The sequence below is a fragment of the Didymella exigua genome (genome assembly GCF_010094145.1).
Source record: "Didymella exigua CBS 183.55 unplaced genomic scaffold M421scaffold_3, whole genome shotgun sequence".
In the NCBI taxonomy this organism is placed as follows: Eukaryota; Fungi; Ascomycota; class Dothideomycetes; order Pleosporales; family Didymellaceae; genus Didymella; species Didymella exigua.
Window position 1 is genome coordinate 1,171,115 of NW_022984777.1, and position 13,337 is coordinate 1,184,451.

The window sequence follows — 13,337 nt, forward strand, 5'->3', positions numbered from 1 at the left end:
GTAATGCGAGTAATCTTGCTGCGCATCAGCTGCTTAGCTTAGCAGCTATAGGCCTTCTTTAATAGGGCAAAACAGACTACGTTAAGTAGCACTGTAGCTGCAGCAGGTGCATTAAGTGTGGAGGTATACACAAGGTAATAATCTTATGTTCCTTGCAGTACTAGTAGAATTTAACTAAGTTATAGCTCTTATAGCTGTCTAGAATAAGCAGCTAATAGCTGCTAACAGTGCGCGCCTTTGTATACTTATTAAAGTGCTTTAGCTCCTTAACCCTAAGCTTATTATTAGTTTAGCTATTATTAGAGATATTACAAGCCTAGTTGTTAGGTATACTAGGCTCTTTGTACCAGGCAGAGAGGTAGTGCTTGCTAGAGAAGATAATAAAGGGGGGGATAGACCAGCCCTTTGCGTTAATGTCCTAGATAATACTAGTCTACTCCTAGTTGCCCTGCTGCGCTGTCTTTAGTCTTCCTCAACGCTTAGAGCCTGTGACAACAGCTCCTGTAGATATAATGCCTATTATAAAGCTAGATTTGTTAAAGTTATAACGTACTCCACAAGCAAGTGACTAGCACAAGCGAGTAACCAGGTTTTGCCAAGACTACACCAACACTGAACCTACTTTGCAACATTACAGCACACAACAACAATATATTATACTATAACGTACCTCACGGGCGAGTGGCCGGCCCGGGCGAGTGACCGGATTTTGCCAAGACCACACCAAACTTCATACAACCCGCAATGTCTCAACGCAAAAAGGCTTAAAGCGTCTTAAAGGAACTAGATATACAGCTTGCAATCTAGGCTCTTAAACAAGACGTGACTCTTACTATTCCACACGCTGCAACAATCTACAAGGTATTAGAAAGAACGCTAAGACAATAACGTGCTAGAACGCTCTTAAGACGCAATTATAAGGTTAACTTAATAAAGCTGACAAGCACTGAAGAGGAGGTGATTGTGCAGCATGTTCTGAAGCTGGACAAGCGAGGATACCCACCCAGGCTTACTGATGTGGAGGATATGGCCAACTCTCTACTCACTGAGCGCCACCAGCCTCCTGTTGGCAAGAACTAGGCTAGCACGTTCGTTAAGCGTCGCCCAGAGCTCACAGTCAAGTTTAATTGAAAGTACGACTACAAGAGAGCCCTCTGCAAGGATCCTAAGGTGATCTAGGGCTAGTTCCGCCTAGTAGAGAATACTAAAGCCAAGTATAGTATCCTAGATAAAGACACCTACATGTAACAGAGTAGGCGCCCTGCCCTCGAAATCAATACTACGTGACTTCTCTGCCTATACCAAAAGGTAAGCACAAGAATACTTAAGCAAGTATTCGTTGCGTAGTATAATATATATAGACAATAATAGTGCTAGCCAGCTAGCTTTGCCTCTAGCTGCTATGAGCGCTATGCCACGTGTCGTGTTCGTGCATAGTCGTTACACTACAATTTTAACAAGTCTAGGTTTAAAATAGGTGTTATATTAACAGGAGCTGTTGTTACAGGCTTAGAGCGTTATAGAAGACTAAAGACAGTACAGCAGGGCGACTAAGAGTGGAGTTCTTGTCGTGTCATAATGATAGTTCCAGTGTGCAAAGATATGGTTGATAGTGCAAACTCTCCTCTCCAGTGGACGCGGACAATCGTTTCCGTGGATGGTTTACCTCTGTGATCGAGTCGTTACAAGATGATAGAACCGCTGGTATGGTCACAGCTGGATGCTTTGCAAACTGCCACCCACGGGCAAGCTTTCTTTCGTAAGAGTATCAGTTGTTTCGATCTCTGCTTTTCATTCACTGTTCCAGGAGACCAAGTTGACGTTGTGTCAGGAATAACGACACACCGTTTTAATTGTGCCGTACGACTAGGCTTGGAATGCCCTATCACACGAAGAGAGTGGTGCTTGAGCTCATTACCGACTGTTATCTAGAGAGTGTCATGCATAGAGAGGCTTTCAGGGACAATGGCTCTAAGCTGACCTCATCATGCTTGGTGCAATGTCAGTTCGATGGAATCCTAAAGCTGGTTCCATTGACTGGTAGTTCTTCGCAGTATGTTGTAATCTATCATGATACAGTCTCTCATATGAACGTGGCCAAAAATGTCGTGGCCGGCAATAGTGTCATCAGCCACTTCGTCCTACCATTATTGCTTCTCAAAAGCGGCATTTGACAGCACACGACTGCCACAATACTGTTCTTAGCCTCTGAGAATGCTTTGTCACAAGGCTCGGTGTCCAGGGAAGCGCGACTACGGCAGGAAGCATCGCGCCAAGGGCTGTTCTAGCAAGTGAGGATCCTCGGAGTAATATTTAGTTCGAGCCAAGAGAAAAAACTTATCTCCAGCCAATCGTTTGCTGTGAAGTGTCGCTTCTGCTCAGACCACCAGTTCAACCTCAATATTTCTGCCCCGAGCACACGTCTTTACAACGCATATGCTAAGGATCTGACGATACGCCTGATGCAAGCAATATCGATCGTAGTAAGCTGGCATATTTGGAACGACGCTGCCGGTTATCTGCTACCTCCATTGTGAACAATGCTTTCACGCAACTCCAGACATTCACTGTTGTCGTCATGAACAGGTCCAATCTACTGACTCTGCAACTAACGTGTCAAGTGACATCAGCCCAGAGAAAAACTACAACTGTACTACACGTAGCACACCCTCGTTGCAAAAGCGGCGCTGCTTGAGTTCGTACGTCTCGTCTGTCGTGCTACAGTATCAGCAAGCACCACAGACATTGCGGTGACAGGGGCAATCAGGAACAGTCGACCTACTTCGCACCTCGGTCGAGCAATTTTTGACAGCTCGAAAATAGTTCTCCCCTCTCCCCTGTCGTGACTGACACACCAAACCAGGCTTGCTGCATACCTTCGCTACTCTCGCAAGCCAGAGTCACGCAAGAGAGCTATCTCCGCTGGTTCCCATGTGCCCCAACTCGACTTCTACAAGGCCGACTACCGCAAGAGGGCCACTATGAAGTCCATCCTCGAGCGCTACGACAGTCTCTACACACTGAAGTCGACCATCACATCAGTGATCCACTTCGCCGCCTACAAATCGGTCGACGAATCCATCTACCAGCCACTAAAATACTAGTCCAATAACTTCGCAGGCCTAATCGACTTCTGCATGCTGCTCGACCAATTCTGCATCAAAACCCTCGTCTTCCCCTCCTCGGTCACCATCTACAGCGAGCTCGCCACCCACGGCGGCCGCCTCCGCGAAGAACTCACCGCCCATACAACCACCCACTGAAACGATGCAAGCGGTACTCCGCACACGACGCTTCCCGGCTGCGCGGGCCTAACTAGCCCCTACGGCCGCACGAAATGGATGAGCGAGGCTATCCTGTCAGACCTCGCGGCTAGCGATCCAGACTGGAAGACATGCGCGCTCCGATACTTTAATTCCGTCGGCTGCGATGCCTCGGGCATGCTGGGCGAGGATCCGAGAGGCTCGCCGAACAACCTCATGCCCCTTGTGATACGCGTCACGGAGGGCAAGATGCGCGAGCTCAGCGTCTTTGGGTCGGACTGGGATACCGAGGACGGCACTGCGATACGGGATTTCATTCACATCAGTAATTTGACCAGGGGGCATGTCGCTGCTATTGTTACGGGGCTGGACACCAAGTCTGCGTGTGGTTTCCATAGCATCAACCTTGGTACCGGGAACGGCAGCTCGGCGAGGGAAGTTGTGGATACCATGCAGGCTGTGTCGGCGAAAGAGATCAAGACCAAGTCGTCTGGGAGGAGGAGGGCGATGTGGGGGTGTGTATTGCAGATCCTGGGAAGGAGGCGCGGGTGCTGAGGTGGGTGCCGCACAAGACGCTGGACGATTCTTGCAGGGATATCTGCAGGTATTTGGACGCTCACGCGTGATAGTCTTTCTTCTCTGTTTATGCCCATTTTTTTAGTCCCGGGATGAGTCCTCGCATTACAATCGCTGTAGCAAAAGTACGTAGTTCAGCCCTAACGACTGATCATTACCTTTGAGCACTGTTTCTACAACCAATTCAGATCGAATAAGAATCATACGACGCTGGTCAACGAGATTTCCATGCGTTACGTTTTGTTTGCACATAGTCGGCTTCTCCGCGTCTCACACGCTGCGCTTCGTCGGAATCAAAGGAGATTATTTGCCTTCAGCTTGTGAGAGACGACCTCAAACAATCTACAATAGTCTTATTTGACTGAGATTATGAGTTCACTTTAGGGCAACGTACGATATTGACAACATCGCTGTCGCAGAACACTTTTATCACAGAGCAATATACCTCACAAGAATGCGGATGGAATGGAAGGCAGTGCATCATGTTATGTGTTTTTTGTATATCGGTTCCCTGTGTGACTAGCACTGTAATCCATGTACGCCGACGGATGGACGCCAGTCGTCATCGTCGTAATATTGTACATTCCAGATTGCAGCTCACATCCATAAGGAAGACGCCACAAATCATACCGTATTTCGACCCTCCAAGATGGTGCTCAAGATCTCATATGTCGAAGCGTTGAGGTGTTCCCCGTACGCAGCTGTACATATATACTTGAAAGCGCTTAAGCAGCGAAGATGGCAGCCACAATGCCAATGGCGAAAGTAGTGGCAGAAGCGCCGAGCTTTCCGGCGCCGTTGGTGACCTCCTCAGGAGCCCTGTTGACGTAGCTCGCGGTTGGTGCCACGTAGTGAGAATGAGCCGACGTAGTGTTTGGGAAGAAGGGCGTGGGCTGAACGAGCGTGGAGTTGGCGGCAGAGGCGGAGTAGAAGATACCAGTCGTAGTGCCGTTGACAACGGGTGGCGTTATGGTGGGGAAGTCATAGCCAGAGGTGGATGTCACTGCCAGACTGGTGGAGGTCTGGACGGTGTACACAGGGTCAGTCTCTGTCTCGGTGGGAACGACAGACGAGAGTTCTGTAGGAATGGTCGCAGAGAGGTAGCCGGTGATGGAGACGGCGACAGGGGGAGTATGTGCGCTGCCGGGAGTACCAGAGATAACGGTGATCGTCTTGTACTCGGTCAAGGTAGAGTGGATAGTAGTCGTGGTGTCGGGCTCCTCGGTCACAGAGGGAGCAGGAGCGACCCTGCATGGTCAGCATCCATAGCGTCAGAAAGATTGTTGCTCACCTACGCAGGAGCAGTAGGGGCGTCAGTGACCGCAGCCTCAGACGAAGGCGTCACTGTGGTGGTCTTGGTGATGGTGACGTGCACGGTAGAGCGCTCGCGGGAGGTAGTAGTCTCCGGGCATGCATACGTGACGGTCGTAGGGTAGCCGTACATGATAGCTGGTGCAGTGCAGAGTCTTGGAAGCTCAGCGCAGGTGTCGTCGCGGGCGACCTTGGGCAGCATTTCGATGACTTCGCCCTGAGCAATGCCAGCGTACATGGCTTCGGCGGCGGCGCCAGCTCCTACGCGTCAGCTTAAGTCGTTGGGAATTATACCTTGCCTCTTTCCTCGCGTGTCGGTGGCACGTGGGGGTGACATTAAGTTTGGCGGGGAAACATGGGGTGCGAGCGGGAAGAACCTACAAGCGAATGCGGCGAGAGCGAGCGTGCGAACAGTGTTCATGTTGGTGAGAGAGACTGAATGCGCGCAAGGCGAAGTATATCGTGGAGAGAGCGTGGTGGATTCGAACGAATGTGGAGCCAACGAGGAAAACGAGTGTGGGGTTGCTGGTTAGGAGAGAGAAAGTTAGGGAAGGAGCAAGTGTAGATGAGCGCAGTTTTCAGCTTCTTGGCGGGACAACACGCAGTGAAGGCGAAATGAAAGCTCTTTACGGTTCATGTAACGTGAGCCAATAGCAAGAGAGGTGATTAGTGTAACGGTGAAGCCCCATGTGTATTGTTGTGTGCCAGTGACGCAAGCACCCGCGTCGCTCTTTCCTGATTCTGTGCGTTTGTCAACACACTCTTATTGGTAACCAGCATTACCATCGCGAGTCCAGTACGACAAAAATTGATTGTCGCATGGAAGCGAATGGTTCGGTCCCTGGGTCGTGTTGCGCATGTTGTGCCTGCAATCTCAGCTGTGATCGGACCAGACTGGCCGGCACATGGCAGCGTGTGCCGGACTGCAGCACCTGGTCGAGGAACAAGGACTGGAGTGACCCATGGACCTAGAGGGTGTTTGAACGAAGCAGAACATAGACGTTGAACATTGAATGCCTCGATCGCGTGTAGCTTCGACATGCAAAATCTGAGTATTGCAGCGTCCTACCCTCCACTCATGGTGTGACAACAGACCTTGACTAGTCGCCATACAAGTCTAGCAGATGGGTCAACATCTTCCGTTGGAGCTCCAAGACCTGGTTCTGGGTGACCTTTGTAGGGTTGCCATCAGAACCTGTGGAAAGTTCTTCGTCATCACTTGCGAGAAGGTGCTGCCGCACGCCAAAGAACGGCACGCCGAGGACCTTCAACGACGAAGACTGCGATTCGACCATCGCTTTGCTGGCGCGGTATACTTTGGCTTCATATTGTCTGAGCTCTTCCTGTTCGCACTCGGTTGTCTGCTACTGGTTAGTCTTGGAGGGTTTCAAGCAGTGTGAAAGTCGTACGCGAAGTACAGGTGTGTTATCCAAGAGACCTGGTAATGATCTAAAGATGTCAGCTGAGTCAAGGGCATCACACGTCTGGAAGACCCACAGTGCAGCTCGGTGTGTTTGTTCATTCTCCTTCTTCAGCACTTGTTCCTCGATGAGTCGCTTTCGTCCAGCCTCCCACTGTCTAACGTTGCCCTCTTGATCTTTGATCAACTTTTGCACCGAGACAGAAAACTGCGGGTTTTGCGCAGCGATCTTGCTGACGCATCGGAGACCTTGCTTCCAGTCGATGATGGTTGCAGGATCGATTAGGAGCGTAGCAGACCGGACCTGGGGCTTCGGGATGGACTGAGATTGTGATGATCGTCCAGCTAGACGTGGGTCTGCTGTGATATGTTGCTGCAGTAGATAAGTGTCTTGCGGTTGGGGTTGTCCTTGCTGATCTTCAGGCTTTGGTAGACTAGCGAGCGTCCGGAGGATGGCATCCAGGTCCATGTTGGCCGGCAGCGCATTGTTCTCGGTCATTGCGACAATCGATTATGACAAGCAGTTTGTGATCTCAAGGGGAGCGTGCGGTGGATAACTCAAGGTTGTGCACATGAATGGACATGGTGTCTGTGTTGATGGATGCTGACGAAAGTGAAGAGAAGTCTGTTCGCATAAAGTGAAACCAGTATCACGACAACCGCTCCTTCCTCATAACTTGCTCTGCATCTTCTACTTTGATCAGATCCACAGTCCCCGCAAAGTGTGCACGCATCCAATAATGGCAGACGCACAGTTGACAGATGAGGTCGGCATCTCCGTGCCCGCAGGCCGATGTCAAGATCTCAGTCTTGGCAGCGCTCGATGATCCCATCTTTTGTCAAATCAGTCGATCACCACCTCGCACCTCTCCGCCCGCGCCTCCTCTCCACACACACGCAGCATGTCGAAGCACGTCAAAGACGCCACGCGCTTCACGGCGACGGGAGTATGGGCGCATACAAAACCAGGCGGCCGCGCCACGACGCTGAAGTTCGCAGATCCGGCACCCAAGAATGAGACACCGCAGCAGAAAGTCAAGAGGCTGAGGGAGGCTGCGAACCGGGCGAAGATGGCGCAGGTCACAAAGTGGGATTACGCGTATTTGTACGGGAGAATGGCTGCGGATGCGGCGCATAGGTTTACGGTGTACGGCTTGATTTTCGCTACGGGTATGTCGAGTGTTTCATGCCACCCAACTGCTGCCGCAATATGCAAATATTCGCACAGGGACTGTTGCTGATGCGTGCCAGGCTGTGTCGGTGTCCTTGCCGTGTTCTCGATAGGCGACATGATCGTTTACAACCGCCGAAAGCGCGCCATCTACTTTGCGGAGCAGGAGCGCGAACAGGCCAAGATCCTCGAAGCCGCTCGGTCCGCCGTCATAGCTGGAACCGCGTCGCCCGCACAGACAGCGCTCGTCACAGGAATCGCCGAGGAAGAGGAGGCGATGGAGAAGAAGAAGGCGGAGAGGAAAGCGCCGTCCAAGCTGCTGTGGTGGCTGCACGGTGACTGGAAGGAGGAGAAGCTGCTGGAGGAGCAGAGGAAGGCCGCGCTGGCAGAGTTCAAGAGGATAGAGGCAGAGGGGCAGAGCTCTGGCGTCAATGCGGGTATGGCTAGCGTCACGGCTGCAGTGCAGGAGGCACGGGACAAAGTGTCAGACAAGGTCTCGAGCACCCTGTCGACGACAACATCTACGTCAGCACCGGTTGTCGGCGGCCCGCTGGACCAGGAGGCCGCAAAGGCGACGCAAAAGGTTGAGCAGACGAGCAAGGGCTGGCTGGGGTGGATGTGGGGATCGTCGAAGAAAGAGTAGGGGTACTACGTTGAGCGAAAGGGGGCAAGGACCTCGGTGTACTATACTCGACTTGCGGCTGTACATTTGCTGTTTCACTACCATGTTTGCATCGCGGAGTTGGACAACACATGTAGACGGGTGGGGTATCTCTGTCATTGGTGTCTGTAATTGCATATCGACCATCACCTGCTTCTGTCTCTATCGATTCCCTTCTGAGACGGGCATGTAGCTCTGGCGGCGCTGTCGGCATGGTCAGCGTGGTTGTCGTGCACAGCATCCGAGGGTTTCGTGGACGACGTACCTCTCTCCACTGGTCGACCCAGGGCCTGACAGCCGCATAGCCCAGCAGCCCCACTGTCGCCGCGATGAATGACAGCACCACCACCTGGTCTTTGGTCGAGTCTCGCTGGAAGCAGGTCGTGAAGACCTTCTCCTCCTTTTCGCCCTTGCAGAAGCTGTAGCTCAAGCAGAACTGGCGGTTGCAGTCGTTGCAAGACTTTCTGCTCGCGCGCGGGCGCAGTTCGAGGTTTGGTTTGGACGTTGCCCGGGGCCCGTCGAGAGCGACAATGGTGCTGTTGCCGAAGCAGGTGCACTTGCAGAAGGACGTGGGTGCTGCGAGCGTTAGCACGCCTCCGCGAATGTCAGCCATGGCCCAACCCACATGCAGCGAGAGACAGGGACAGAAAAGCGAAGAAGGCCAAGACGGCCAGAAGGTGTTGCCTCATGGTTGCGGTGGCCGTTGCACCGATCGCGCAACGGGTTGCTGTATGCGCCGGTGGCTGCTGCGTGCGCTCAGTCTCGAGCCCGGGGCGCATTGGCGGCCGGATCGACGTCCAGCAGAGAGGCGCTAGTGAAGGCTGCCGTCTGATTTTCTGCCCACCGCCGCGCTCAAGCTTCCCTCACGCGCGCAGAAGAAAGCTTCGGGGCTCGGTCGCATAAACTCGCCCGGCGCCTCAATGCCCGCGCCACAGGCAGATACTCCAGAAGCCGACGAATCCACGACTGTCCGGCTGCACATCACCCCGCTCAAGCCCGAGCTGCTCAGGGTCTACCTCGCGCCGTCCGTCTTACCGCTCGTGCGCAACGTCTCCTACCACGCCGTCGAGACCTTCCCCGAGCGCGGCTTCGGCTACGTCGAGCTGCCCGAGCAGGAGGCGCTGAAGCTGCGGAAGAAGCTGAACGGCACCACGCTCAAGGGCTCCAAAGTGCGCATCGAGATGGCCAAGCCAGAGAAGCGCAAGGCGCGCGAGGAGGCCGACGCCAAGGACAAGCCTGCGAAGCGCTCGAAGAAGGACAAGAAGGAGAGAAAGGAGAAATCCGAGAAGAGGCAGCGGTCGCCTGGTGTCTTCGACGGCGTGGAGCTGCCAGAGGACCGCAAAGTCAAGCGCGGCTGGACCGAACCAGCTTCGGCCAAGACCAAGACCAAAGACCAAAAGGACAGGAAGAGCAAAGACGACAAGCACCACCCGAAACCGTCCAAGTACACCAAAGAGCCTGAGCTGCTGTTCAAGGCCAAGCTTGAGCCCGTCGCCGCGACAGAGCACTCGCGCAAAGAGAAGAAGAAGGACAAGAAGGACAAGAAAGAGTCCAAGACCAAGACCAAGGAAGTCATTGTCCATGAATTCGAAAAGAACACCAAGACACCGTCCTTCCTCAAAGCTGCCAAGGTCTCGATGAAGCCTCCAGTCGACTACGTCGACGGTGTAGGCTGGGTGGACGAGGATGGCGCCGTCGTGGAGCCCGAGACGAAGAAGGCTGCACACAGCAGAGTGCTGCAGCTCGTCGACGGGCAGCCGCTGAAAGAGCCACCGCCAACAGACTCGCAGGGACGGCCGATTGTCAAGAGAGACGCGCCCAAGCCCGCTCAGAAGCAGAAGAGAAAGAAAGCTACCCCGCCACCAGAGCCATCGTCCGAGTCCGAGCTGGACGATGATTCAAGCGTCGTCTCCAGCTCATCCGAGGACTCAGCCTCCGACTCCAGCTCCGACAACGACGACGACGAAAGCGAGCGCCCAGCAGCTTCGCCCACCCCATCTCCTATGCAGACAAAATCCATACCTGTATCCTCACAGCCAACACCCGCACCACCAAACCCTTCCACAGTAACAGAATCAAAAGAAGTCCACCCTCTTGAAGCCCTTTTCAAACGCGCCCCTCCTCCCACCCTGTCAACCCCCACAAAACCACCCCCAATCAACACATCGTTCTCCTTCTTCGAAAACGAGACGACTTCGCCTCCCGTGGGCGAACCTGTCGGCGAGCCAATCGACATGCCCACGACGCCCTTCACCCAGCACGATCTCGAATGGCGCGGCCTGAGGAGCGCAGCGCCGACGCCGGACACGGCTGCTATTGGAAAAAGATTCAGTTTCGACTGGCGAAAGGGCAGCCAGGAAGCAAACGACGACGACGACGACGACGAACTGTCCGACGGCGGCATGGAAGCTTCGAACCAGCTCAGTCTGAACACACGAGCGAACCAGGGCGGGCAGCTTGCTGGCGTCCAGGAAGTCGACGAGCACGACGCCGAGGGCGATGGAGCAAAGGGCGGCAAAGAGGACAGCGAGTTCAGGAAATGGTTCTGGGAGAACCGCGGCGACATCAATCGCGCGTGGAAGAAGCGGAGGCGCGAGGCGCTCAAGGCGAAGAGGCACGCTGATAACCGCAAGATGCCCGGGGGCCGTCGCGCAGCGTAGCGAGCCCATGACAGTCTCGAGAACGAAGTGCACGAGGCGACGAGCACACACAGCCGCCATGAGAACAGATAGACACGATTGCATATAGACCAGCATACTCCGCATACCAACGCGCTCCCCATCCAACCCACATCTCACGCATCAACACCCTTGATCTTCACGTGCCCACGCAACTCGGCCGCGCTCTTTGGCGGGCTCGTACACGCCTCTTCCGCACGCGTCAGAACCTGCGGCTTCGAGGTGCTGGCTGCCGTCGTCGTCGCCGTCGCCGTCGCCGTCGCCTTCTCCAGCGATGGGAAGCCGCAACAAAGGTTCTCACCGACCATGCCCTTCTCCGTTGCTTCAACGATGGCGTCCGGCACGGCCATTGGGGATGTGGCGCGCGCTGCTGGGGAGCGCGATGGGCGCGAGCAAGCTATGCGTGTCAGAGGGTCGGAGTGCATCATCCGGCTTGACAGCGGACATGGTCAGTCGCAAGACTCACTCCTAACACGGTCGACGACGTACAGTACCGGGGTTCGAAGGTGACGCGATCGCTCTTGTCTGCAGGATACGCTGTAGCAAACACGGTGGATTCCAACTGCACCTCCGCTCCTGCGACGATGTTGTTCTGTCCTCGGACGACGGCTGGCGCGGATGCGATTCCCTGGGCGAGGATGATCTCATTGCGCCTCGTGTGTGAGCCGCGTCGGTCCAGCGAGCCGTTTCCCCACTGTAAAAGCGAACCCTGGGTTGCCGAGTAAGTCTAGCAACTTCCACAGAGTCTTCAGTTCTGGGTTGGGCGTGGCACTCGTTGCATTTGTGTGCCAGTGCTCGACCTCTCATGACGCCTTCCAAGCGCTTGGCAATCCTCCCTTTTCTTGACTCTCAGTTGATTCAACACACGTCCCGCGCGCATCTTACTGCGGCTGCTTGGGCCCATGTGCAGCAAGATCAACGCGGGGGTTCGATGCTTGTACTGGACGCTAGATAAGGCCGCCGATCGACATGGCTAGCTCTGGTGTAGAGGGGAACATACAAAGCACGATAAGCAAGCAGATACACGATGACGAGCGTGGAGGGTATGCTTGGTAGGCTTGTAGCTGTAATTCCAAATATTTCCCATGTTGATTCGCTAGAACGCCAACCTCTATCGCGGTAAACATGCTGAGCTGTAATGCCATGAATGTCCATACCTTCTCATACCGGTATGCTCGGAACCTTGCGCAGAATCAAATACTGACCTGGAGGAATACATGATCGAAGCGCCGATGTTCGCAGCGAGTGCTCCGTCATGTCGTCGCTGGCGCACCAGCCTCAGTCGCCGGTGCACCACTCCTTCCCCTGACCTCCTCGCCGCCCCTAATCGCCCTCTCCAACTCCCTAATCCTCTGCTTCAGCACCTCGTTCTCCCTCTTGACCTCCTCCAGCTCCGCCCTGTGAAGTGCCACCTCCTCATACCGCGGCGTACTCACAATGCTGCTGCTCCTGCGCATCTCCACGCTGCCCTGCTGACTGCTGACACTATGCCTGTGACTCTGCGGGAGGCTGTGAATCGGGAGGCCACCGCTACGGCTCACACTGCTGCTGCTGCGGTGCCGCCGCGAGGAGGTGGGGTGCGTGGCGCCTTGCAGGGGCGCGCCGGAGTGTGCTGCGCTGCCGGCGGGATCTGTGACGTCGAGCAGCGCGTTGGAGGCGATGGACGAGGTTGTGGATGCCACGGAGGCGGAATGCGCGCGCAGGGCGGAGAGCTCGCGCGTCAGCCGGTTGACGACGGCTTCTTGCTCCTTTTCGAGCTCGAGGTGCATCTCGGCGGCTGTCATGGGGCGTGGGTGTCGCATGGGGATGTTGCCTGCGTCTGCGCTGGGTAGGTTCGGGGAAAGCGGTGGGAAGGCATGGGTGTGGGATGCGTGTGGCAGCGTACCGCCTGGTGAAGCCAGAGGGAGTGGTGGTGGGCTCATAGGGTAGATTTGCGATGTTCGTCGAGAAGCCTGGCGTGAGCTTGAAGCACCAGCTTGTGTATGCGAGGGGTTGCTTGTGACGCTTGGGCGTGGCGACACCGGTACTGAGTTCAAGTCCGGAGCCATCTTGTACGTGGTGCACCGCGTGCTGTCGTCTCTTTTTGCTTGGGTAAGAGGGGGTCGCAGGCAGCGTTATCTACCCCGCGTGAGGAGTTGATTACTGATAACAGGTTTGAGTGAGCTCGTGGCGTGTTGCGATCAGGGACGCGTCAGGACGTGCTGAGGTACGCGTAGCTGGGGAACGAAGGCGGTGTCGTCGAACGAGGGAGGGGTTC

At 54.8% G+C, this 13,337-nt stretch overlaps 9 protein-coding genes across 9 annotated transcripts; 4 read left to right on the top strand and 5 right to left on the bottom strand.

Moving 5' to 3' along the window:
* Window positions 1-1,987: 1,987 nt before the first annotated feature.
* Window positions 1,988-3,263, top strand: M421DRAFT_1555 (uncharacterized protein; the record flags this gene model as incomplete). Its single annotated transcript, XM_033587616.1, has 3 exons — window positions 1,988-2,001; window positions 2,864-3,041; window positions 3,105-3,263. 3 exons carry the CDS (start codon window positions 1,988-1,990, stop codon window positions 3,261-3,263), a joined length of 351 nt encoding a protein of 116 aa, XP_033453230.1.
* Window positions 3,264-3,341: 78 nt separating this feature from the next.
* On the top strand, window positions 3,342-4,036 carry M421DRAFT_89288 (NAD(P)-binding protein; the record flags this gene model as incomplete). Its single annotated transcript, XM_033597755.1, has 3 exons — window positions 3,342-3,778; window positions 3,925-3,964; window positions 4,028-4,036. 3 exons carry the CDS (start codon window positions 3,342-3,344, stop codon window positions 4,034-4,036), a joined length of 486 nt encoding a protein of 161 aa, XP_033453231.1.
* Window positions 4,037-4,310: 274 nt separating this feature from the next.
* M421DRAFT_254651 (uncharacterized protein) lies at window positions 4,311-5,879 on the bottom strand. Its single transcript, XM_033588634.1, has 3 exons — window positions 5,532-5,879; window positions 5,135-5,411; window positions 4,311-5,087 (listed from the first exon to the last, which is right to left on the bottom strand). The coding sequence occupies exons 2-3, from the start codon at window positions 5,386-5,388 to the stop codon at window positions 4,565-4,567; spliced, it is 777 nt and encodes a 258-aa protein (XP_033453232.1). The 5' UTR covers window positions 5,389-5,411; window positions 5,532-5,879; the 3' UTR covers window positions 4,311-4,564.
* A 371-nt stretch (window positions 5,880-6,250) lies between these two features.
* Window positions 6,251-7,069, bottom strand: M421DRAFT_53328 (uncharacterized protein; the record flags this gene model as incomplete). Its single annotated transcript, XM_033595107.1, has 3 exons — window positions 6,251-6,511; window positions 6,560-6,599; window positions 6,648-7,069. 3 exons carry the CDS (start codon window positions 7,067-7,069, stop codon window positions 6,251-6,253), a joined length of 723 nt encoding a protein of 240 aa, XP_033453233.1.
* Window positions 7,070-7,351: 282 nt separating this feature from the next.
* M421DRAFT_416586 (uncharacterized protein) lies at window positions 7,352-8,606 on the top strand. The gene is made up of 2 exons (XM_033591123.1): window positions 7,352-7,740; window positions 7,822-8,606. Exons 1-2 carry the CDS (start codon window positions 7,473-7,475, stop codon window positions 8,382-8,384), a joined length of 831 nt encoding a protein of 276 aa, XP_033453234.1. The 5' UTR covers window positions 7,352-7,472; the 3' UTR covers window positions 8,385-8,606.
* M421DRAFT_416587 (uncharacterized protein) lies at window positions 8,515-9,179 on the bottom strand. Its single transcript, XM_033591124.1, has 3 exons — window positions 9,028-9,179; window positions 8,668-8,978; window positions 8,515-8,606 (listed from the first exon to the last, which is right to left on the bottom strand). The coding sequence occupies exons 1-3, from the start codon at window positions 9,089-9,091 to the stop codon at window positions 8,565-8,567; spliced, it is 417 nt and encodes a 138-aa protein (XP_033453235.1). The 5' UTR covers window positions 9,092-9,179; the 3' UTR covers window positions 8,515-8,564.
* A 143-nt stretch (window positions 9,180-9,322) lies between these two features.
* M421DRAFT_53348 (uncharacterized protein) lies at window positions 9,323-11,062 on the top strand (the record flags this gene model as incomplete). Its single annotated transcript, XM_033595108.1, has 1 exon — window positions 9,323-11,062. One exon carries the CDS (start codon window positions 9,323-9,325, stop codon window positions 11,060-11,062), a length of 1,740 nt encoding a protein of 579 aa, XP_033453236.1.
* A 110-nt stretch (window positions 11,063-11,172) lies between these two features.
* Window positions 11,173-12,116, bottom strand: M421DRAFT_254298 (uncharacterized protein). Its single transcript, XM_033588631.1, has 3 exons — window positions 12,081-12,116; window positions 11,570-12,020; window positions 11,173-11,477 (listed from the first exon to the last, which is right to left on the bottom strand). The coding sequence occupies exons 2-3, from the start codon at window positions 11,885-11,887 to the stop codon at window positions 11,283-11,285; spliced, it is 513 nt and encodes a 170-aa protein (XP_033453237.1). The 5' UTR covers window positions 11,888-12,020; window positions 12,081-12,116; the 3' UTR covers window positions 11,173-11,282.
* A 250-nt stretch (window positions 12,117-12,366) lies between these two features.
* M421DRAFT_24128 (uncharacterized protein) lies at window positions 12,367-13,128 on the bottom strand (the record flags this gene model as incomplete). Its single annotated transcript, XM_033588498.1, has 1 exon — window positions 12,367-13,128. A coding segment is annotated over one exon (762 nt), but the record flags the coding sequence as incomplete, so codon positions are not given.
* Between the last annotated feature and the right edge of the window lie 209 nt (window positions 13,129-13,337).

Excerpts from the sequence above, each read along its gene's own strand:
- M421DRAFT_416586 (XM_033591123.1), top strand. The coding sequence starts at position 7,473 with ATGTCGAAGCACGTCAAAGACGCCACGCGCTTCACGGCGACGGGAGTA. Across the intron at positions 7,741-7,821 it reads CGGCTTGATTTTCGCTACGG|GCTGTGTCGGTGTCCTTGCC; the intron begins GTATGTCGAGTG and ends GATGCGTGCCAG.
- M421DRAFT_254298 (XM_033588631.1), bottom strand. The coding sequence starts at position 11,887 with ATGAGAGGTCGAGCACTGGCACACAAATGCAACGAGTGCCACGCCCAA. Across the intron at positions 11,478-11,569 it reads CACCTTCGAACCCCGGTACT|CTTGCTCGCGCCCATCGCGC; the intron begins GTACGTCGTCGA and ends TGACACGCATAG.
- M421DRAFT_254651 (XM_033588634.1), bottom strand. The coding sequence starts at position 5,388 with ATGTACGCTGGCATTGCTCAGGGCGAAGTCATCGAAATGCTGCCCAAG. Across the intron at positions 5,088-5,134 it reads GACGCCCCTACTGCTCCTGC|GGTCGCTCCTGCTCCCTCTG; the intron begins GTAGGTGAGCAA and ends CTGACCATGCAG.
- M421DRAFT_416587 (XM_033591124.1), bottom strand. The coding sequence starts at position 9,091 with ATGAGGCAACACCTTCTGGCCGTCTTGGCCTTCTTCGCTTTTCTGTCC. Across the intron at positions 8,979-9,027 it reads GTCCCTGTCTCTCGCTGCAT|CACCCACGTCCTTCTGCAAG; the intron begins GTGGGTTGGGCC and ends TAACGCTCGCAG. Across the intron at positions 8,607-8,667 it reads GGGTCGACCAGTGGAGAGAG|CGCCGCCAGAGCTACATGCC; the intron begins GTACGTCGTCCA and ends CCATGCCGACAG.